At 37.0% G+C, this 23,766-nt stretch overlaps 1 protein-coding gene across 2 annotated transcripts in view; it reads right to left on the bottom strand.

The window, feature by feature from the left end:
* The window catches only part of tln2b (talin 2b), a 159,830-nt gene that overhangs the window by 81,907 nt on the left and 54,157 nt on the right, over positions 1 to 23,766 (bottom strand). For both annotated transcript variants that reach the window (XM_052597186.1, XM_052597187.1), the window contains 5 exons: positions 6,791 to 6,964; positions 4,477 to 4,574; positions 4,255 to 4,384; positions 3,127 to 3,279; positions 2,737 to 2,879 (listed from right to left, as the gene is read on the bottom strand). In XM_052597186.1, coding sequence (XP_052453146.1) covers positions 2,737 to 2,879; positions 3,127 to 3,279; positions 4,255 to 4,384; positions 4,477 to 4,574; positions 6,791 to 6,926 — 660 coding nt within the window. In that variant the 5' untranslated portion in view covers positions 6,927 to 6,964. The remainder of the gene's footprint in view (positions 1 to 2,736; positions 2,880 to 3,126; positions 3,280 to 4,254; positions 4,385 to 4,476; positions 4,575 to 6,790; positions 6,965 to 23,766) is intronic.

The raw sequence follows: 23,766 nt of genomic DNA, 5'->3' as shown, positions 1-23,766 counted from the left end.
CCTCATCGGTACAAATTCCCAAACAGATATACAACAAACATCAAATTTGTTGTGAGTTTTTTTTTTCACATCCATTATAATAAATAAAATATATACATTACCAAAAAAGCACCTGAACAAGGTATAAAAATGTGTAAACTCTGCATGATGCAATAAAATATCAAAAGATATATAAAAAAAGCTAAATCTTTTGAAAAAAAGAGAAGGTTTTATCAGTTGTGCTTATTCACTTATTGTTATATATTTTTTTTTACAAGTGTTAAGATATACTAGCATAACCACAGGAGATTACAAAAACAAAAATTATTTTTATTGTGCTAAACTAATCATCAAAATATGTTGTGCTATGCTGTATAGCTCCGCCCCCAACAGCATCCCATTGGTCTAAATTCCCACAAAGATACTTATGATTTTGATTCTCTGTGCTTTCTGGCACTTCACGTTTATTGCGATCTGAAATTGGAAAACTCTGAAAATATTGCCTAATTAAGAAGAGATGTGAGGGAAAAGTAATCCATACTGCCTACGGTGGTGGAAAAGACAATCAACAAATCAGCAACTGTGAAGATATGCACATTGCCTTCTGGGCTAACCAATAATTCATTCATAAGAGCTGTGTCACTATTTCACTGCTTTCATAAAACCATCGAACTCCTAAATTTCTGTGAGACAGTGGCTCTGAGAAATGAATTAATTGTTAGAGCAGGTGGTGATGAGGAGGTTTTGGCTGGTGCAATACAGTTAAACCAGCCAAAAAGACAGATAGAGGACAGATAGAATGGCAGTAAAAGAGAATGAAAACAAGTCAATGATATTGATTATTATTGTTAAGATCAAGCATAATTATCAATAATTACACAGGGCATCAGGGCAAAATACTTCAGGTCAAGAAGCTGTCACTCTAAATCTCGGCAAATGAAACCCATTCCCTGAAAGACATGTTGACTGCCCTCTCATCATTGGACATCACAGGGATTTCACTTCACTGATTTGAATCCTATGTCACTGGTAGGTCTTTCAGGATGGCTTGGAGAGGGGAGGTATCCAAAAGCACATTGATCAAGTTCAAGATATTGATGCTTGCATAAAGAACAGCAACAGGCTCAGCAAGCTCCTACTTCCTATGAATACTTCAAATCTACATCTCCTCCAGAAGTCTGAGATCCGCTAGTGAGTGACACCTCATGGTACCATCACAGAGAGGCTGAAAATTACTTTCCAGAACATTCTCGTTCACAATTCCTGGACGGTGGAATGATCTACCCACCCCTATCTGGAATCCTGAACCCCTGACAATTTTCAAGCGACAGCTGAAAACACATCTCTTTCTAAGCTACTTGATTTCATCATTAAAAAAAAAAAAATAATAATTGTCTATATATTCCTTCTTCTAGCTTGTACTTATTTGAACAATGCCTAAAACTTGGAATTACAATTAAATCACTTCCTGTGTCTGTTTTTGCTTCTTTAAGAATAATTGCTTTAAGTATCCCCCAATTGTAAGTTGCTTTGGATAAAATCTCAAATGTAGGGCTGGGATAAACGATTATTTTTTAAACGATTATTCTAGCGATTATTTTTTCGATGCATCGATTAATCTAACGATTAATTTTTTCAGACCGATTCGATTTCGATTATCTCCCCATTAATTGACTACTAACAATTTATACATGTTGATTTACATATCTGAATGAAAAAAAACATGAATTCCTTAACATTGCAATATATGTTTATTGCTCTTAAAATTACAAAATAAAAGACTGACTAAGAATGCATTACTTTGCACTTGTATAGAGATAGCATTCAATAAAACCTTGAAGCCTTGAAAACACATAGCTTACTGAAACAAGCTTACTGAACACATAGGGCCTAGCTTACTGAAAAAAAGTTCTTCTTTCAGATGAAAATAACAACAACTTGATGTCTAGCGTTCAATAAAAAGGTCACCCAAAATACTTGTTTAGAGCAATTGAAAGAATACAGTAACCAATGTAAACTTGAGGGCTTTAAGCTAATACAGAGAGTGCTTTTCCAAAAAAAAAAAAAAAAAAAAAAAAAATTAACAGCAGCCTGTCATGGAGAAAAAAAAAATATCAGAATTCTCCACGTGAAACTTTGGCGTTCCGCCCTTTTTCTATCGTGTTTAATGATTTTGATTAATATGCACAAGGGAGAGAGAGAGCAAGAAGCGCTCGTGTTGTTTGAAGACTGTGAGTGTGCGCGCGCAGCCGGGGCTCTCTCTCGTACGCACCCTGTCACTGTCACTCATCGATCAAATAAGGCTTTGACAGTCGCCAAAAAAAAAGAAGATCAATGCAGAAAAACCCCTGGATTGGTTATATAACGTTGGACAGAATGTTGATCCGGCCATCGCATATATTCAGCGCACATAAGGTAAACATTTTGCAAACGTTTTTTAGAGAAATAAAAACAGGTCGACGAATCGATGCGCATATTTTGCGTCTACGTATTTTTTGCGTCGACGTCATCGATGACCTCGACGCGTTGTCCCAGCCCTACTCAAATGTAAACGTAATTTTGACTAGCTCCGCCCAGAGTGAAATATCTTTGGTCAGAAATCCAGCTCCAGATAACTGTATATTTTATATGATCTGATTGGCTGTGATCTTAATGTTTTGTGGCATATTTAGCTTTTTGGCAAAAACTTGACATCTAGTCAGTATGTGGTCTAAAATAGAAAAAGGGCACAAAAAGGGATCAAAACTTAGCTTTTACCTGTACGTAGAGAAGGTTGAGCTGGACAGGATCACGAGAGTCTACATTCTGGTCAGAATAGAAGAACTTCCTTCTTAGAAGTAATATCTCGCTCTCCTCTACGCCCTGCTCCCGAAATGTTCGACTGTGGTCCAGCCAGTTCACTGGGAATGCAACATTTGACCATGTTAGCATTAGCAAGAAAACATTTTTTTTAATCGTATATTAACAACACAGTTCAAATCCAGTGAGCATATACTAAGGGGGTCTATGAGACCAGCTATTATGCCATTAAAAAATCTGGACTGTGTAAAATTTCTTTAAGCCTGTAAAATAATCTCTCAGTGTGGGTGAATCTGGCGGGGTGTTTGTTTGCTAATGTTTTATTTTCACAGTTGCCAGGAGTCTCACAATCATCATCTGTGTGAAGTTTGGCTTTCAGCTTCTCCATCTTCCTCTCGTCTCGCAGGAGGGTTCTGTCTTTCTTCAGCGTTCCCATCCCATCCTCACGCTTCTCCTCCACCTGCTCTTGGATCAGTGAGTACTCCTCATAATTAGTGATTCCTGTGGAGCATGAGACAATCAGCATGAGACAATCTCTCGATCTGTCAGTCTTTTAAACTCTCTAGCACAGGTTTTGTATGAAACTAAATAAATATCATTCAGCTTACATTCATTTATGAAAATAGCTCGGCTGTAAATCATTCAGGAAAATAGTAAGAATTGAATTAATTAAATGAAATATAAACGAGGAGGCTAAGGCTTATTATGCTTTAAGCTTTAAGACAGTATCACACATCACTTAAACTGGCTATTTAAACTGAAAAGGAGCATGTAAAGTAATTTTTTATGTGATTCTTAAAAGTCATAAATCCAATATTGGACATAATGAGAACAATATTAAAGATATTTTGTTTAATTGTTACTAGTGGTGTACCGATATATCAAATCCTGGCAGATACCGATAAATTGCAAATATTCAAATTGTATACCATGTTTCTCATTTTTAAACAATAAACACTAAAATCGATCATTCTAAATACTACAAGTGAATTCAGGCACCACAACATTAAAATATACAGTATGAAAAATTTATATTTATTTTGAGATTTGCAATAGAAAAAAAAATTTTTTTTTTAAATGATCTAAATGTGAAAATAGATACAATTAACATACACAAATAAACCCCTAATACAACATTCCCAAATACAGACCTTTAAGTTAATTAAATTAAGTTAAGTTAGTTAGGTTTTAAGTTAATTTAAGTTAAGTGAAACAAATAAGAAATGAAGAAAAACTCTGTGATGAGTGGGGCGGGCGGTGGAGTGATTGGAAATGAGCGACACCTGCCCCACCCACCGGTCTCGAGTCCTACGGAGGAGATGGAAGGATATAAAATAAAACTGGAGCAACGACAGTGAAGGACGAGAGAGGACCAGGCCTGGGCTTTATTTTGTATTTGGTTTTTATTTGTGCACGTCAGTCGTCCGTGAGGGGCTGTATTTATGCCAAACTTTACAGAATAAAAGAAGGACCCACCTATCCTACTGCAGATGGTGACTAACAGCTCCCCTACTGTTTTGGAGTCATCCACCATTATGGTTTTGATGGTTCCATCCAGCATTTTGATTTTCTGGGGTCTTTGTTTTTTCTTGTACTCCAGGATATCCTGTACATAATGAGAATAAATGCTGAAATTAAGCTTAGAATCACAATGGAAAAATAAACTCACGAAAGTCTGAAGAGAATAATGTGATTTACCCCATTCCGTAGCATGTAGTAATCAAGGGTGCGCCCTGACTCCAACCAGATTCCTTTCCTGGGGTCATCATCAGACAGGAAGAGCCCGTAATCCGACGCTGCAATACGTTTTTCATAATTAAACAACAATTTGCCACATGGAAGCAGATGCTAAATCAAAGAGATCCGGTTACGTCTACAAATACGGTAGAAATAAATAGCAGACTCTTCATTAAACCACAAACCATTTTGTCTTTGATCCTAAAAAAACAATTGACATTTATAAGGTGAAGTCAATTCATTGAGGGCAGCAATCATGTGTATCGCATTGCAAAACACTGATATAACTGTAGCTTGCCGAATAATGAATGTCCACAGAGTGGCTGAGCTGCAGACTCATCCCGAAGTGATGACTCCTGTTGAGCTGATAGCACACAGGAGTCCATTTTGCAAGCTCTAGTGAGCACAGAACATTAATGCTTGACTCTGTGGCCCTTTGATGACTTGAGTGGAGATGGAAAGAGAAAGAGTGCACCTATCCATCAGACTCCCTCTGAAGCAGAACTGGTCATCAGCTGAGGTTGCACATACTGTAGTGTAACACTTTACCGCCCAAGTTTTGACATGGTGGATACAGAAACATCTACTGATGTGAAGAGGCTGGTATAAACACAACCCGAATCCAAACTTCTGTCAAGCTCTGCAGATTTTTGCTAAATTTAGACTGAACATAAAAAGTTCCCCCTGCCCCAAGTGTGTTTAAGGAATATTTTGATAATGCAATCACCCGCAAAAAATGTAGTATTCTTGTTTTCTCTAACACATTGTACCATATTTAAATCCATTCCAAGTAATTCCAGAGTTTTCCTCAGAAAATGTGACAAAATGTGGCAATTTGAATACACATGATGTGATCATTATGAAATTGTAAATATGAATCCAAAATTAAAGAGCACCTATTATGGCATTTAAAATGTTCCAAATATTGTTTTAGAAGTCCCCAACAACAGTTTTGCATTCACGCAATGACAAAAAAGACTTTAGTTTGCTTATAATATGCATTTATTTTTACCTGTTTTGACAGCGATTCTCAAATGATTCGTTTAGTGATTCACTTTTCAAAACCCCGCCTTCACGTGACGTTAGCGAGTATAGCCCAGAGTTCATATTGTAAAAGCACAATCAGTCTTTGTTTGCGTTAACTCGATGCATAAACATAACGTTTTTACCAAAAAAAAAATGCAGTAATGTTACGTTACTACGAGGTATGACTCTATTCTTAAAGAAAACTCAGAAAAAACGACAAATTCACATATCTCAATACAATTGTCATTGAAGACCTAGAAGCTAAACAGTGCTTACACATCAAACCAAACAATCATTAAGCATGCTACATAAAACATAAAATCAACAATTATTAATAACACTTACAGGTTGTGATACGGAGGAGGAAGCTGATGCAAATACACTTGGAACTGAACCTTCCTTCAATATCAGCCGGCTCGCGAATCCAAGTTTGATTGCATTTAAGTTGGTAAAGCAATCGTCTTCAAAATGGCGTGAACAAAGCACAAGGCTCGGACTATACTTCTGTGGTACAGTTGTACATATGAATTGTAGCCACTTAGTCTTCAAATGCTCATCCTTGGGCAGATGAAAAAAGTTTGCTTTTGAGTCGCACTTCAGAACACAGCGTCTCGTAGCGCAATAAGTGGGCGTATCGTATTGAAATAACTTGACAAGTTGACGTCATCTAGTCAGAGAAAAGCTTCGGTCTTCTAACGATTCATAAAAATGACTCAGAGTCGACTCTTACTTTTGAAAGACAATAACTTTATATACGGTGCACTGTTATATTTCAAACTTTGCAGGATGTTTTTGTTCACTTAGATCTATGTTACACACTACATGAAAGGTAAGTTTCAAAATTCCATGATAGGTGCTCTTTAACTTAAACTTAAATAATTCAGTGTATTTTATTCCAATAAAATAAAAATGTTTATTCAAAATGTAATAACTTCTTGTGCCTATACATTTTCTTGTCTTCTCAGTTGGTAATCAAGGCTAGTTAAAGAGTCAAGTGTACAATTTTAACTTCTAACGACACTAAAAGACTTGCGAAAACTTTCCAGAACACTCCCCCATCTACCACTGGTTGAACAAAAAGATAGTCCCGCCCCCAAACACATCAATGATTAAGCCAGTGTTATGTCTGGCTGATTGTGATGCTCAAACAAACAGAAATGTTTTGATAACATCACAAAGGGGGGAGTTGTAGTCTCATGGAAGAGCTGAAAATGGTGGGAAGCCTAGTGGAATATTCTGCAAATTTTACCTTGTCCACTTTGGGCCTCTGGAACTCGCTCTCTAATAATCCTGCAGGCGTCGTAAACCGGAGTTGAGGGCTCAAACTGCATGGTCTTGACCACATTGCACTGTCGCACACAAATCTTCAGCGACAGGGCCACCATTGTGACTGCTGCTCGATTGGGAGCACCCACTAGCACACCTGTAGAGACCGGAAGAAACATTTTGTTAATTCTCTGCAACGAAAAACACCCGTTCATTCTTTGAGGTCCACACCACTACATCAAAACATGTTTTAATCTGGATTAACTGGAAGTAAATTTGAACAAGCTATTTGCAGTTGAGTTCAACTCTAGCACTGATTAATGAAATATGCCTGCCATTGAAGATAAGAGAGCAAGATCAGAGCTTTGTGTAGGCTTACAATATGAGCTTCTTACTGCCAAGAGACGTCTATAATAGTTATTAGATTAGTAACCCTTTAAATACTGAGCAGTGGAAAAGATTCTACTGTCAACTGGGTGATTAGCCTAAGATCACTCAACCTCTACCAAATATCACAGCTATGAAATGTAATCTTTGCACAAGAGAGAAACCTTTCAGTTTTAAAAATCAGGTAAAGTGGTTATAGCGAGGCTAAAATCAAACAGAATATTTGTGAATTATGGTAGTTTTAGATTGACGCTACAAGGTATCAATAGAGATCAGTAAATCACAAGATCAGATTCATAACCATTAAACTCAGAGCCGAAATCAGATTGGCGACAGATATAAGAGTAGAGACATGAGTATTAACCGAGATCATATTCATACCAGATATCAGATCTGCAGAAATCAGACTTGCAGCTGACATGAGATTTTTACCTGAGATTTGTTTTGAACTAAGATCAGATTTGTATAAGAAATTGTATAAGCAGATCAGACTCAAAGAAGTGACCAGATCAGAAATCAGACCCTGTCGGAGATAAAAAAAAACAGCATATGCTGGTTAGGTATGTTTTGAAGCATGGCAGCTGGTTTAAAAAGCTCAATAACCAACTTATAACCAGCTCAGGAACAACTTAAACCAGCACATGACCAAATAAAGACCAGCTTAAACCAGCTCAAACCAGCTGTCATGCTTCAAAACATACCTAACCAGCATATGCTGAGATTTCTGAGATCAAAACTGTATTAAAGTATCAAGACTTACAACTGAGATCAAATTATACCAGTAATTTGACCCGTAACAGATAACGCTCAAATGAAAGATCAGATTTGCAACATAAATCAGATTCAAAGCAAAGATCTGACATGAGATTTGCATCAGTGATTTCATTCGTAACTGTAAGATACAACTCGTAACTGTGGTAAGACTTATATCTGAGATCAGGATTGTAGAAGAGATTTGACCCATACCAGAGATCATCCTCATAGAAATTTGATTTGTAACAAATCAGACTAAGGTAAGATGAGATCTGCAACAAAAATCAGATTCAGTGCAGAGATCTGACTTGTAACTCAGATCTGATTTGTACTAGAGATTTAATTTGCAACAGATCACACACAATATTTGCACTAGAGATTTGTTTGTAACTGAGATAAGATTTTTAAAAGAGACTTGACTAGTATCAGAGATGTGACTCCCAACAGATCAGACTCAAAGCAGCGATCAGATCTGCAACAGAGATCAGATTCAGAGTAGAGATCGTTCTTGAAACTTCAGAATCATATTAGAGATTTGACTCATAACTGATATCTAAATCGTATCAGAGGTTTGACTTGTACCAGACATCAGACGCACAACAGATCAGATTTATACCAGAGATTTGAACTGTAACAGATCAGATTTGCAACAGAAATCAAAGCAGAGATCTGATCTGTAACTGACATGAGATTTATACCAGTGATTGAATTCATAACAGAGGTCCAGCTCTTAACTGAGATCAGACTCAGAATTGAGATCAGGATTGCATAAGAGATTTGACTCATACCAGAGATCAGACTTGGATGAGATCAAATCTATAAGAGAGATCAGATTTAGAGAAGAGATCGGACTCATAAATGAGATAAGATTCGTACCAGAGATTTGATTTGTAACATATCAGACACACAACGCAGATCAGAACTTACTCCTAACAGAGCGCATACTTGCAAAAGAGATCAGACTTACAATTAATATAAGATAACAATGATCTCATAACCAAAATCAAACTGCCATCTCACCGGTATCAGATTCTTATATGCATCAAATTTGAAGAAAACTGTTTTGTTTCTCTGAGGCCTCACATGGTGGAGTACACCAGAATGTGGGTACTGCTGTAGTAAAAGACCCCGCTTGACAAAGTACTTTAAAATCAGTATCAAACTAAAATAAAAATCAGAAACTCAGACCAAATAGAGGAGAACTACTCTCAAATCAAAGAAACCATTATAAAGAGCCCAGAAATCACAGTCAAACAGTCCAGCTGAAGTGATTTACAGTCAAGTGTGAAGTGAGATGTGTCTGTCTGATAGTATCTCACCAGCGCAAGGAATACTTTAACAGAAGACAGAGAGGACTAATCTTTTTTTGATAATGGACTTGTGAACGAGCTCCACATTTTCTACTCACTCAGTCACTAAGAGTGCATCTGTGTGCACACACACACACACACATACAGGCAATAATAAGCAGGGAAAATAGCTCTGTATATAGTCCTTTCATTCCTAGTAGGACACACAAGGGACATTCAGAGGTATTCTGGACTAGATGAGAAGTCCCACAGAGACCACACACACGTTGGGTTCCATTGTTTTATGGGCACATTCCATAGACGTAATGGTTTTTAAACAGTATTTTTGATAGTTTAATGGGTGTGTATAATATTTATTTATTATTATTTATTTTTTTACAGGCACTCTTATACATAATTGACCCTTCAGTTGTATTGTGAGCAGAGTATGTGAGCGGAGCTTGCCTGGAGCTTAGAGCGGATTTTTTGAAAGTTGCAGTGTTGAGGTTTTCACTCGCTCCGAGAATGCTCCGCCACGAGCACAAATTATGCCAACCCATGCATTAAACATAATTAGTTAACTTGACAGATATGTGGGTCACATACAAAGGTTAAAATGGCGATGGATGGGTGTGGGAGGTTAAAGCATGTTTTAAGATGTACAGTTTGTTAATCTCCGCTCTAAACTAATGTGCTGCTACATTGCTAATTGTAGTGTTCCAATAAACCAGGTTAAAACTATTTCACTAATATTATGCATTTATTTTTCGCTTAAATTAATTTCTGAACATATCTTAGATTTTTCAAGCATAGTAAAAAAAAATTGCCGAAGAGAGGTGTTTCTGATCAGTTCACATTCACATTCACTGATTGTGAGAACAATCGTCTGAACTTGCTAATGTACTGGCATTCACAATGCACATGACCGCAAATCTATGGCTCATATATGACACGGAGTCTTCAAGATGGAGAAAGCTAAAGACTGTGAGAAGGCAAGCAAAGTGACATACCACCTGCCCCCTTAATCTCCCGTCTACAAAATCCCAGAAGTCCTAGACTGGGCACTCCCATTTCTCCTTCTGGCCTTTCGTGACAGACGCTGCAAAATACCTCTCATTTCTTACCGAACTTCCAGCCAGGCTCAAAGCATTCCACCTCTCACACTGTTCAACCCCAAAAACAGCATGTGACTCTCTACATGCAGTAATAATTGACTCCTGGGGGACACTAGGAAACCAGGAACCGCCACAGTCATATAAGAATTAACCAAAGCCCAGTGCACTTTTCAACTGTCGAAAAATATAGGGAATGGATTTAAATATGGTAAAATGTACTGTTTTACATCTAAATGCTATGTGGTTGCTAAGGTGTTCCAATTGGTTGCTAAGGCATTGCTAGTTGGTTTCTAGGGTATTCTGGTCAATTCCAAGGTGGTTACATACAAGCCACTATGATAATAAAGTGATTGTGGTTTAACGAGAGGTTCAAATGTTCAAAACTTTAAGAATGATAAACTGCAAACAGATTTGATTTGCTGTCTACACTGGAGAAGTAAGAGAAGCTCAACTCAGCCTCTTTCCTTAAACACTACCCCCCAGCTTGATTTAATTATAGAGCGTGAAGGTGGAATTGGGGAGGTGGAGGGACGCCAGAGGAATTGTCAAAGGGGTGGGTGAGGTAAGCAGCCATTTATATAACTGTAATGTTATGCTATTAACATTCAAATCTTTAATTTGTAGCTCTTAAGTCTTGATGAAACACATACTCGGACTGCAAGAATCAGACAAATAACTGTTGATGATTTCCCCTGATATTAATTGTCATTTTATTAAAGCTTTGTAGATTCACTGAAATGTACTTGATCTGTCATTTGATTTATGCACCCACTGGAAAAGTGGTAAAGACCAGACGAAACCAAACCAAACCAAAAAACAATAACAACAATAAAAATAATTAAATAAAAAAATAAACAAAACCAAACACAAACACATTAAAATATAAATACCAAAACAAATGAAACTGTTATTAACACACTACAAACACACTAGAATAAAAAATACAATTTCTGACAACAACAGGAATAATTGTAAGTCTGACTTTTCACAAATTGATAATTGTAGAAACTGTAATTGTAATCCCATCACTTTATTTATTTAATACTATCTTTTTAAAACAATTTTAACTTCTGTTTTTCGAGAACAACGCTTCTCCTCGGTGACCCTTGAAGAAAGTTCAAGATCAGCTAATTGGCCAGTCCTGCCTCAGCAACAGACATGAAATCTGACATGATGCTTTCTAAGCATCATCTGCTTTTAACGGTGGACTTTAAAGTGCCTCTCGAGGGCATACTCTCTAAACAGAGCTAGGGCTTCTCCACGACTGCAGCCATATTAAGTTATACTGTTGTATTTACCAAAAAAAAAGAATTTTTTATTTTTTTTTAAGGATGTAGACAAAAAGATGCATGAAACATGTTTGGGGATGTAGTCATAAAAACTGGCAATTCAATTGGGCCGAGGGAGAAGATGGGGCCATCTGGAAGGGATTGCAGTGTGGTGATTTGCAGTAATAACAAAAGCAAAGAGCAGAGCCCCAGAGGCCACTAGTCCTGAATTCATTACAGAGTGTGTAGTCGGAAGGAGAGTGTACTTTCAGTCGTCTGGATCTTCTCACCTAAACCGGTATTACAGCAGGGAAAGACTTTGATTAAGGTCTAGGAGTTCATCATATTTTGCATATCTAAACTTCTGACTATAGGTAAAGTTTGCACACACTGCATCTTATTAACAACTAATATAATGATGCATAGCTAATCACTTATATTGATTTGTGTTGGAAATGTATATTAATAAAGCTAGCATTAAAGGTGCTGTATGTAGGTTTGACACAAAGTGGTTGAACTAGGTATTAGGGTTGGGCCGACAGACAATGCCATCGTCCATTGTCAATGGCTGTTAGACATGACGATGTTGAGCTGGCATCGTGACCACCCCCATCCCCTTTAGAATTCAATTCAATTCAAGTTTATTTGTATAGCGCTTTTTACAATACTCGTCATTACAAAGCAAATTTACAGAAAATTACGTTTCTATAATATTTAGTAGTAGCTTATAAGTGGTGACTGTCAGTTTGTGCGCATATGACAGGATTTTTCAGAAAAATTAATACAAGACGTGGTCAGCCAGACGATGAACATTAATAACAGCAATCATTATATGATGCAATTACACTTGTAGCAATGTTTGTTAGTTCTGAATGCACAAATGCATGATCACTTTTTAGTTTCACTAGCACTTTCGAGAGTCGCGATCGCACATACTCTATTTATACTATGGAGCAGCAATACTTACTAGGGATGCACCGGTTGACCGGCCATGAATCGGAACCGGCTGGTTTTTGCTTAAAATACGCGATCGGCAATCAGCCGGTTTTTGGTCTTCTTTAGGCCGATTTTTCCGGGAGTGCGGCCGCGTGCACAGACTACATTGTAATCGTTCGCTATGTCATTTGTGTGGAAGTATTTCGAAATCTGTGCGCAGGACACGTGCAGCCGATCAGTACTGAAAATGCAGAGCTTCATGTTGGAGGCACAGATTGCAGGAAGCGATCAGCCGTTGGTGTTGATTGTGTTGTTTGTAATGTAAAACTATGCAGTTATTGCCTTTAATTTCACATGGTTACAGTTAATCTTTAAATTTAAGGCCAGTTCTCTGTAGTTTCAGCCCAATTCAAAAACAAAAGCTAAATGCTGAAGTCTGTAACATCTATGTTTGTATTGAATGTAGGCTACTTATTGTGCAGTTACTGCTGTTAATTTCAGATGGTTGCAGTTATTGTTTTCAATAGTCAAAAGCCAGTTTGGCCTATTAAATACCAAATAAACATCTTGTTTATGCACACTTTCCTTCTTTCATGTTTGTTGCTTAAAAAAAATCGGAAATCGGTATCGGAATCGGCCAGTTTGTTTGTAAAAAAATCGGTATCGGAATCGGCCATGAAAAATCATGATCGGTGCATCCCTAATACTTACTACACATTTTACAAGATTTTATGTTTATCAGTGGTACCGAGGATCTGCAAATCATTCCCCATCATCCTCAGTCATCCCTCCTTATGTCTACATAGGATGAGTTGCCATGTGGCGCCACGCCGCACCAAATCAGCTAAAGACTGTCTACATTGGACACAACAAAAGGACGGTTGAAAATCATTTCAATTTTGTGTCAGCATCTCATAAACAGAACGTGGCAGCAGTTCACTGTCAGGGTTTTGTGATGTCATGCCACACCGCATCCAGTGTAGACAGCATCAATGATTACACTTCTATTGACTGATCTATATATAATGAATCTCTATTATAGATCAGTGGTTCTATAGCATTTTGTCGTGCCATTAGCATCCGTTGTAGACACAGTGTTAGGAATCATTAGTTGTTTTCCATTAAAACGATTCACATTTCGGACACACCTCCCCCAATGCCCCCCAAAAAACAAAACCCCCAACTCGCCCCCGCCGATGTCATTGTTCATCGTTTCACTTTAAACATCATCCGATGCCACATTGGGTGACATTGCCCAACCCCACTGGGTATTGCAGTCCAAATTCAAAATATTGGAGAGGGTTTTCCACCTGGCCCCTCCTCAGACTTGACACACACACTGGTTGCCAGATTGACGACACCAACAGGAACGAGCGCACTTGACGGTGAATTAAAATCTGGCCTGAAATGCACATTTTCAAAGGAGAATAACTGACTGTAGCATTGATTTCGGATAAACAAGTATGTTAACTTGTTTGTTAAATATCTGCAAACATATTATGGTATTGTTATGCTTAAGTATAGTCAAACACTTACATACAGCACATTTAAGTCTTCAAGTCAAATAAAGAATACAAAACTATGATACAAAACTTTCTTTTAAATAAATGCTGTTCTTTTGTACTTTCTATTAATAAAGAATCATATAAAAAATGCAACATAGGTTACCTTTTAAAACATTTTTAATAAATATTTATTGAGCAGCACATCCGCATATCACAATGATTTCTGATGTTAATGATGATTCAACTTTGACATAAATAGCAATGATTAAACATTAAAATAGAAAACTGTTATTTTAAATTGTAAAAATAAAACAAACAAACAAAAACACTAAACCAAACAGAACAAACTCAAAAAAAAATACCCCCCTCCAAACTAACAAACAAAAAACATAGAAAATATAGAAATAAGATAAACACATCTAAAACAAACCATAAAAAATGAAAGTAAAATTAACAGTGTAGTCTATAACATTTTAACAATACAATGTAAATATTTTAATTAGTCCATAAAACTGCAATAATGTCACCATCCATTCCAGTCAAAGCCTCTAAACTACTTCAAATTTGTTGTTATTGTTTGTTTACAATAACATATAGATTTTTTTAACATTAAAATGTGCATGTAGCTATAACTTAACCCTTTGTACAATTAATACTGTTTAATAAAAACAAGTGTTGTTTAGAAGTGCGTACTGAAACAGCAGAACTTTTTCCTCCAGCAAACTGTCATAAACATCCAGGAAATTGCAGAAAGACAGTCAATCAGATTGCACGTCCTAAAAGCCAGATTATGTCCAGCAAAATCAATCAGCTCCTGTCATTTTTTATGTACAAAATGTATCAAACGGTGATTGACTCTTCCAAGGCTTGTCCAGGTGTATGACGTCTATGGCTATGGTTCATCTAGAATTGGTCGGCAGTGTCAGCTCGTAATATGTCTTCTGTTAAGTCTAAACTATTCAACATGTGTTGCTATGAGCATTGTGTTTACTGTTTACACATGACTGACAGTTAGTACTACAGCAGATATGGTTTTCTAATTCTTACGAATTTTCCTTAATGCGTTTAGTAGAAGTTCTGCCAGATGTCCAAATAACCATCCCTCTCCGAACATCTAAAAGCGCCGAGTCACAAACTTCAGAATCTTTGCTAATGATCACACTGTGCGCGAATGTGTGTCTATGTGCTCTCCCAAACCATTTTCTCATGCCCTGGTTGGTATGAGAGTCAGGCCCTGTAGAGCAACAATCTGGAAGCGTTTGCGCTCGGAATTGGAACAAGAATTCTGAACGGCTTTGACGGAAGACGGACCGAAGAACCTCCAGCTGTGATTTGTAAACATTGCCGGCCAGCTGCTAGCAATGAGAGGCCGTGACGTTTGCGTTAAACAAGGCCTATCTTTGTGAGACTCACATTTATTATAAACATTGGCACCGCAACAAAGGAAGGGCGATATCAAAAGGTAAGATTGACGAAGGTCGAATAAATAAAGGGATGATCATAGGGCTTGTTCTTCTATATCATTTTTTCGTCAAATGAAAACACTCCATCTATTTGGGTATGGTCTGAGTGAACTTTAACTTGGAAAGACAAACAGGATATTTTGAGGGAGATGGAGATATGGAAAGACATGAGGGCGATCTACAGCACGCTCCCTCTCAAACACACACAAACACAAGAGCTCCGTATCAGAGTGATCATCTGCATTACCTAGCTGCTCTGGTATGCACTAGACATATTGCTGCTTTTAACTGATGGGTTTCCACAGAGCACAGGTGAATTTGAATGTGAAACTGGACATGATGATCTGAGCTCGGAATGAGGAAATTTTTACGCATGTAAATAAATAACTTACGATTATTCAAGGGAACATTTATCCAAAAAGATCTTCTGCAAAAGTTTGGAATAAGAAGGTTTTCTAATGTTTCGTTTTCTATGCTCATCAAGGCTGTATCTATTTGATCAAAAATACAGATTCTTTTAAAATTTTGTGCAATATTATTGCAATTTAAAATAATAGTTTTCAATTTTAATATACTTTTATATATAATTTATGTGAGGCAAAGCTGAATTTCAACAATATTACTCTAGTCTTCAGTGTCACATGATCCTTCAGAAAACACTCTGATATGCTGATTTATTATCAATATTAGAAACAGCTGATTCTTTTTATTTGTTTCATATTTTTTGGAACCTGTGATACTTTTTCAGGATTCTTTGATGAATAAAAAGTTAAAAAGAACAGAATTTATTTTAAATATAATCATTTTGTAACAATATACACTACTCTTTAAAACTTTCTTTCTTTCTTTTTTAAAGAAATTAATACTTTTTTTTCAGCAAGGATGTGGTAAATCGATAAAAAGTGATAGTGAAGACATACTCTTATAAAATATATATATTTTTTTAAATAAATGCTGCTCTTTTAACTTTTTATTCATCAAAAAAATATCCTGAAAAAAAAAGCATCACAGGTTCCGAAAAAATACAAAATAAAATAAAATAAAATAGCAAAACTGCTTCCGACAATGATATTTAATCAGCATATTAGCATGATTTCTGAAAGTTGATGCAACACTGAAGACTGAAGTAATGACGTTGAAAATTCGGCTTTGGATCACAGGAATTAATTATATTTTAAAGTACATTAAAATAGAAATTTTTTTTCTGTATTTTTGATCAAATAAATACAGCCTTGATGAGTATATGAAAGAGACTCATTTAAAGAGGTCATATGATGCGATTTGGAGTGTTACAAGCTGTTTGTGAATAGATAAGATCCCTAAAGTTGCAAAGACTAAAGTCTCAAACCCAAAGAGATATTCTTTATAAAACTTGTCCAAGCCCTCCTAAAACGCCTCATTTAAACATGCCCCTACATCTACTTTACAATGTTGGAAATATTTGCATAATACCGCTCAAATGTTCACGCAAAGAAAGGCGGCGTAACTTTGATTCTCGCTGTAGTGTTGTTGCTGCCACCACGTCAGGGAGACACTGTGTGTTTCGTTGTGAAGTGAATCTACTTTGTTTGGCATTCCAAAAGAGGACATGACTAGACATCAGTGTATTTACAACAGATGTGTGCAACGCATTTTATGGAGGACCAGGACCATTATCTGGGAGAGTAGCCTACAATGCCGGTGTTCTGACAAATATTGCGGACTCACAGACTGTAAGTAGAATCAATAGTGTAGAGTAGGCTTTTTGTTTGTCATTTCTCCAATCACAAATGCAGAGATGGTTTAATGTTTATGCGGCGCAATGCAACACATAAAAAGACAGTAGAAGTCATAATCAGTAATTATGTCCTCACTGGATGCAACAAATGCCTAATTTGTAATGGGTTTTATTGGTTTTGTCTCATCACACAGGGACACAGCATCACAGTATGGTAAGGGGCACAACATTTCCTTCACACACTTGAGGTATTTGGCCAATTACAATGCACAGGATAGCTGGTCAATCAGATCACACCTCGCTTTTCAGAATGATGAGCTTTTTAAAAATCTACGCATTTCAGAAATGTGGGGCATAGAAAAACAATAATGTACATTATGTGGAAAATATTGTGTTTTTTGAAACTTAAACCCCATGGAGTGTTTCCCACAGCATTACCCTCTATTTGTGGCAGCACTCCCCTGCTCCCATATATACATTTATATGCAAATTCATTTTCTGTCAGCAGGAGGCGCTTTAAGAGCCGGAGAAAGGGAGGTTTCCCCGGTAATGGCTGCAAAGCAGAGCTGAGCTCACAAACGCTGTCTTATCAAGCATTACATACAAGATTAAATGAAAATGAAATCGAAAATTTAGTAAATACAGTCGGTTTTCTTCCTGAAATACAGTGATATAAAAACACCTGCACTCGTTTTTGCAGTGCTCGTTTTCATTCAATGAAGTTAAAGCCTTTTGGAAAATCTATTTGGGGCGGTCAGTTCTGATATTGTGGCGGCCCGCCACACAAATCAATGTGTGGGAAACCCTGCCATGAACATTTCATTACACCAAATCTACAAAATGTTCTTTTTTAGTAGCATCATATCTTACTGAAGAATCTTACTGATGTTAACTTTTGAATGACATTTGTTTTGTCCAATAGAAGTCAAAGTGACTCAATGTTATTTTTGACCCCATTACGTAAAAAAAAAAAAAAGGGAAACTGAAACTTCAAAATATATTTTTTTCTGTGTTCAGTCATAAAGGTTTGAAATTACATGAGAAAATGATGATGCAATTTTTCATTTAGAGACCAATCTTTCATCACAGAAGGACGTGGCCTTGAATTTCCATGAATCCCGTTCAACATTTAGACAGCACTCGCTTCACTTCACAACATTCAGATCACTATGACCATCTGAAGAATCTGAACCAAAGCGGCTCATCATTTGACTCATCCCTGTAATTTCCTGCTCTCTCTTTGAATGTTTTTTCATCTGGTGCCTTGGTTCATTCATATGTACAGCACATGCTTGTCTCATCAAGCCATATCAGGACATGTTAGTGATTCATATAGCATTTTCTCCACTTTTATTGACAACAATTGGAAAGAAATGATAGGAAGAAAGAAGAAACAAAACTGGGTAATGGCATAAGCCATACTCAAACTCATGCCAGCCGCATGATCACCATGGCCCAACATATCACATACTGTAATTTCATAAAACCCTTGGGGCTGGGTTATTTAGCATTTCTGATCATTTTTTTCAGAATCAATTCTGAGCTTGCACGATAATGCTGAGTTTGCTTTAGAAACACCCTTTTTCTGCTAGATTCCAATTCCTCACACGCATACACCACTCAAAGCTTCCGTAAAGTCTTTCATAAAGTTCGGAAAGGTTGAAACGAATTACAAGGACATTCATGGGCTTCATTGCACAGGATGTGCTGTGAGAGACGCACGTTTTGTTTGATGTTAAATTTGAAGTGTGTGGTCTCGCCCGTCTGTATTTTCTTCCTTACAAACCCAATTCCAAAAAAGTTGGGACACTGTACAAATTGTGATGTAAAAAAGGAATGGAATAATTTACAAATCTCATAAACTTATATTTTATTCACAATAGAATATAGATAACATATAAAATGTTGTAAGTGAGATTTTGAAATGTCATGCCAAATACTGGCTCATTTTGGATTTCATGAGAGCTACACATTCCTAAAAAGTTGGGACAGGTAGCAATAAGAGGCCGTAAAAGTTAAATGTACATATAAGGAACAGCTGTAGGGCCAATTTGCAACTTATTAGGTCAATTGGCAACACGATTGGGTAAAAAAAAGAGCCTTTCAGAGTGGCAGTGTCTCTCAGAAGTGGAGATGGGGAGAGGATCACCAATTTCCCCAATGCTGCGGCGAAAAAAAGTGGAGCATTATCAGAAAGGAGTTTCTGAGAGAAAAATTGCAAAGAGTTTGAAGTTATCATCTACAATGTCAGACTACATCATCTACACTACATAATACCATCCAAAGATTCAGAGAATCTGGAACAATCTCTGTGCGTAAGGGTCAAGGCCGGAAAACCATACTGGATGCCTGTGATCTTCAGGCCCTTAGATGGCACTGCATCACATACAGGAATAAAACTGTAATGGAAATCACAACATGGGCTCAGGAATACTAATAGAAAACATTGTCGGTGAACACAATCCACCGTGTCATTCGCCGCTGCCGGCTAAAACTCTATAGGTCAAAAAAGAAGCCATATCTGAACATGATCCAGAAGTGCAGGCATTTTCTCTGGGCCAAGGTTAATTTAAAATGGACTGTGGCAAAGTGAAAACTGTTCTGTGGTCAGACGAATCAAAATTTGAAGTTCTTTTTGGAAAACTGGGATGCCATGTCATCCGGACTAAAGAGGACAAGGACAACCCAAGTTGTTATCAGCGCTCAGTTCAGAAGCCTGCATCTCTGATGGTGTGGGGATGCATGAGTGTGTGTGGCATGGGCAGCTTACACATCTGGAAAGGCATCATCAATGCTGAAAGGTGTATCCAAATTCTAGAACAACATATGCTCCCATCCAGACGTCGTCTCTTTCAGGGAAGACCTTGCATTTTCCAACATGACAATACCAGACCACATACTGCGTCAATTACAACATCATGGCTGCGTAGAAGAAGGGTCAGGATACTGAAATGGCCAGCCTGCAGTCCAGATCTTTCACCCATAGAAAACATTTGGTGCATCATAAAGAGGAAGATGCTACAAAGAAGACCTAAGACAGTTGAGCAACTAGAAGCCTGTGTTAGACAAGAATGGGACACATTCCTATTCCTAAACTTTAGCAACTTGTCTCCTCAGTCTCCAGACGTTTGCAGACTGTTATAAAAAGAAGAGGGGATGCAACACAGTGAGAAACATGGCCTTGTCTCAACTTTTTTGAGATGGGTTGATGCCATGAAATTTAAAATCAACTTATTTTTCGCTTAAAATTATTCATTTTCTCAGTTTAAACATTTAATATGTCATCTATGTTGTATTCTGAATAAAATATAGAAATGTTAAACTTCATTGCATTATATTTTTATTCACAATTTGTACAGTGTCATAACTTTTTTGGAATTGGGTTTGTATACATTAAAATATCACATATACCACAGCTGTGTGAGACTCCGTGTAAGAGGTTTAATGCACTTGCATCTCAAAAAGTTTTTATGACGCTAAATGAATGTAAATAACCATCCAGTACACTCTAGCAATCACCTAACAATAGCGTAACAAAACCCTAAAAACATTTTAAAATAGCCTTACAACCCTTTAGGCTCTGACAACTATAAATGCCTATAAATATATAACCTATAAATGCCCTAGCAACAACCCAGAACACCCTAGCAATAAACACATGAAACACTCAAATAAAGCACATCAACACCATAGCAACCCCAAAGAACACCACATCAACTACCTAGAAACTAACCAGAACAAACTAACAGTGCTGTATAGCAATGCCCTAGCAACCATAAAAAGCACCCTAGCAACCGAATAGAGTATTCATAGCAGCTACTTAGCAACTCCCAGGTTTGCAACAATCCAGAACACCCTAGAAACTGTAAACCTTGGCAACCAATTAAAAGCGTTCTCATATGTCCCAGCAGCTGTTTACTGTTCTTTTGGCAAGCTATTAATGATGCTTACTGTGTTTAGATCCACAACCCCACTGCAAATGATGACATTCATATTAACGATCTCAGAGTCATCAAACTGGGAGTAATTGAAAAACCATAAATCAGACGGCTTTAAAAACAGCTTGCCTCTCGGTACGCACATTAATCAACCTTCATAAATACAGGAGCTGTAAAGAGCCGTGTCTGATTTATCCTGTACCTCAGAATCATTGCCATAGCTTCATTACGATTCCTGTATTATGGGTCGCTGCAGGAACGGCAAGTAGTCTATCTTAAGCATGCGTGTCTTATAAGCATTAAGCATGAAATTTAAGTGCATTGTGATTAGAGCATAAATTTGAGACTGGATTAACCATATGCATACAGTACTCTACCTTGCAGCAACTGGAAAACAACTTAATTTGTATGCCAATATTAATTGTCATCTATAAATTAGTTTGTATTAGGGGTGGGCGATATATCATTTATACGATAATATCTAAATTGTTGTCTGGACGATATTCAAAATTGAGAGAGTATTTAATAATTTGTACAATCCGACCTCCCAAACATGAAAAGAGCTGAAGGAAGTTAAAGAGAAAACAAATAACGCACACTATAACCTTCTAAGCAATTATATGTAGTGATTTAAATTTTATAATTAATTTTATGTCTTTTTTTTTTTTTTTTACAAAATCACGATCGTTCCTCAATGAGTAAGCTGCTACTAATTTGCAATACAACTACAGAGTTCTTACCTGTGTCTTATGACGTTTCTTAGTTGAAGCAACAATCCAAAAACGTAAAGAGTAAAGCGAGTAGCACTGAGGCCAGAATAGCGCAGGGTTTCCACAGTCGGTCCTGAAGCTCTGCTGCGCGTCACTAAAACATGCCCTTTTTTTACGCCTCTCAGGAACTAATAAGGAATAAATCACTGGAACATGCACGATCACACAGGAACATGATAAAAGCGGCCGTTTGTTTGCATGCTTTGTTAAATATTCAAATTCAAAAGCATCGATGTTTTAACTATAGAATAAGTGATTGATCATAATGATTTAATTCATTAGTACTCAAAATGAATCACACATAAATACACTTATATCTGTTTCTGTTTATTTGTAGCCACATTTAAAATGAATGATAATTAATCACTGTCTGTGATTAATATTTTTTCCAAGCCCATTTTAACGGATCAGAGCATTCACACAGCACATAGTAAAATATGCGAAAGATAAAAAAAAGGTTAAATTAGAATGGTGTGAAAAAAATGTATATCTAGTGCATGAGCATAGAGAGATTTGTGAGTGCACAGGACACAGTTTCAGCGAGAGGAGATACGTTTTAAGTGTGCGCACTCTCTCCGGGGCGAGAGCATCGTGTATCTGAGCACGCGAATCTGGTTTGTGACAGAACAAAGATAATCTGCATGCGAGTGAAGAGATTTGTGCTTTCGCATTATTTTACTGTGCTTTCGCGTTACAATAATGCACTCTCTCTGCTGCTTCTGCACCACATACACATACTGTATACGCACTGCAAACGGAGTACGTATGAACCTGGCGCAACAAATCTATTTCAAAACCTAAGGCACCGCTACAATGAGCTCTAATGACCAATGCATGGCAAAAAAATCCCTATAAGTTACACAGGATATGGCAAATTCATTTATTTGCCATATGTCAAGACTTTTTGTCACACTTAGTGATTATTTTGACTTGTTTCTGTTCTAGAGACATGTTAAATTTTTTTGGATAAAGCTCTAATTGGTTTTCTTTTGGAAATATGTTTCAAATTCAATGCATTTATGACTGTAAAGCATGTCTGCGTGTATCAAACTGATAACTAAAATTGAAATCGCAAAATTGATAAAAGAAATGGTGATAGGTTTTTTTTTTGGCCATATCGCACAGACAGTGATAATCTCAGGTAATGATTGTGCTTTATTCAATGTAAAAAGTGTCTAATGTGAGTTTGAATATTTTGCATGACCTTTATAGCCAAAGTAACAATACATATTTTACCTCAGATCTTGAAAATAAATTAGGCTAAAGCAAACTTACATTAAAACTACGGCTGTCAAAAATAGCGCGTTAACGACGTTAATTAGTTGTTTGTTGTTAATTACGTCAAATTTTTTAACACATTTCACGCATGCGCAGTGTGACAAATTATTCAGGTCAGGAAAGTCTCGTCGATCTCTGAATTTTCAAGATAGTAAAAAACAGCGGCGAGCGCCGCAACGAAAACACAGAAGAAGCTTAAGGTTTTACCCCATTTACTCTCGATGCCAAGCTCGATAAACAGAGAAGACTTTGGTAGTTGATACGCTGGAGCTTCTTCCTGTTATAGCGTCCTGTGTTTCACACTGCGCATGCGCAGAACGCCTACATGCAATGCAGCGAAAATTACAGCTGTTTGGAAAAGCATATGCATTTTTACTTGGTTTTACTGGCACTTAAGTATTTTACTGGATCCTAAAGTATTGTGGCAGAGCAAATGAACACCTCCCAAAAACAAGAGTGCCCAGAGTGCTGCTTATGTGATGGTGGCGCATGTTTGTGTTTCTGAGTTCATGCTTTCGAGTTTCTCTATGCATAATTTCA

This window comes from Carassius gibelio, chromosome B25 (genome assembly GCF_023724105.1).
Source record: "Carassius gibelio isolate Cgi1373 ecotype wild population from Czech Republic chromosome B25, carGib1.2-hapl.c, whole genome shotgun sequence".
Taxonomy (NCBI): Eukaryota; Metazoa; Chordata; class Actinopteri; order Cypriniformes; family Cyprinidae; genus Carassius; species Carassius gibelio.
The sequence above is the reverse complement of the archived record's forward strand: the minus strand, read 5'-3'. Positions and strand labels throughout refer to the sequence as shown.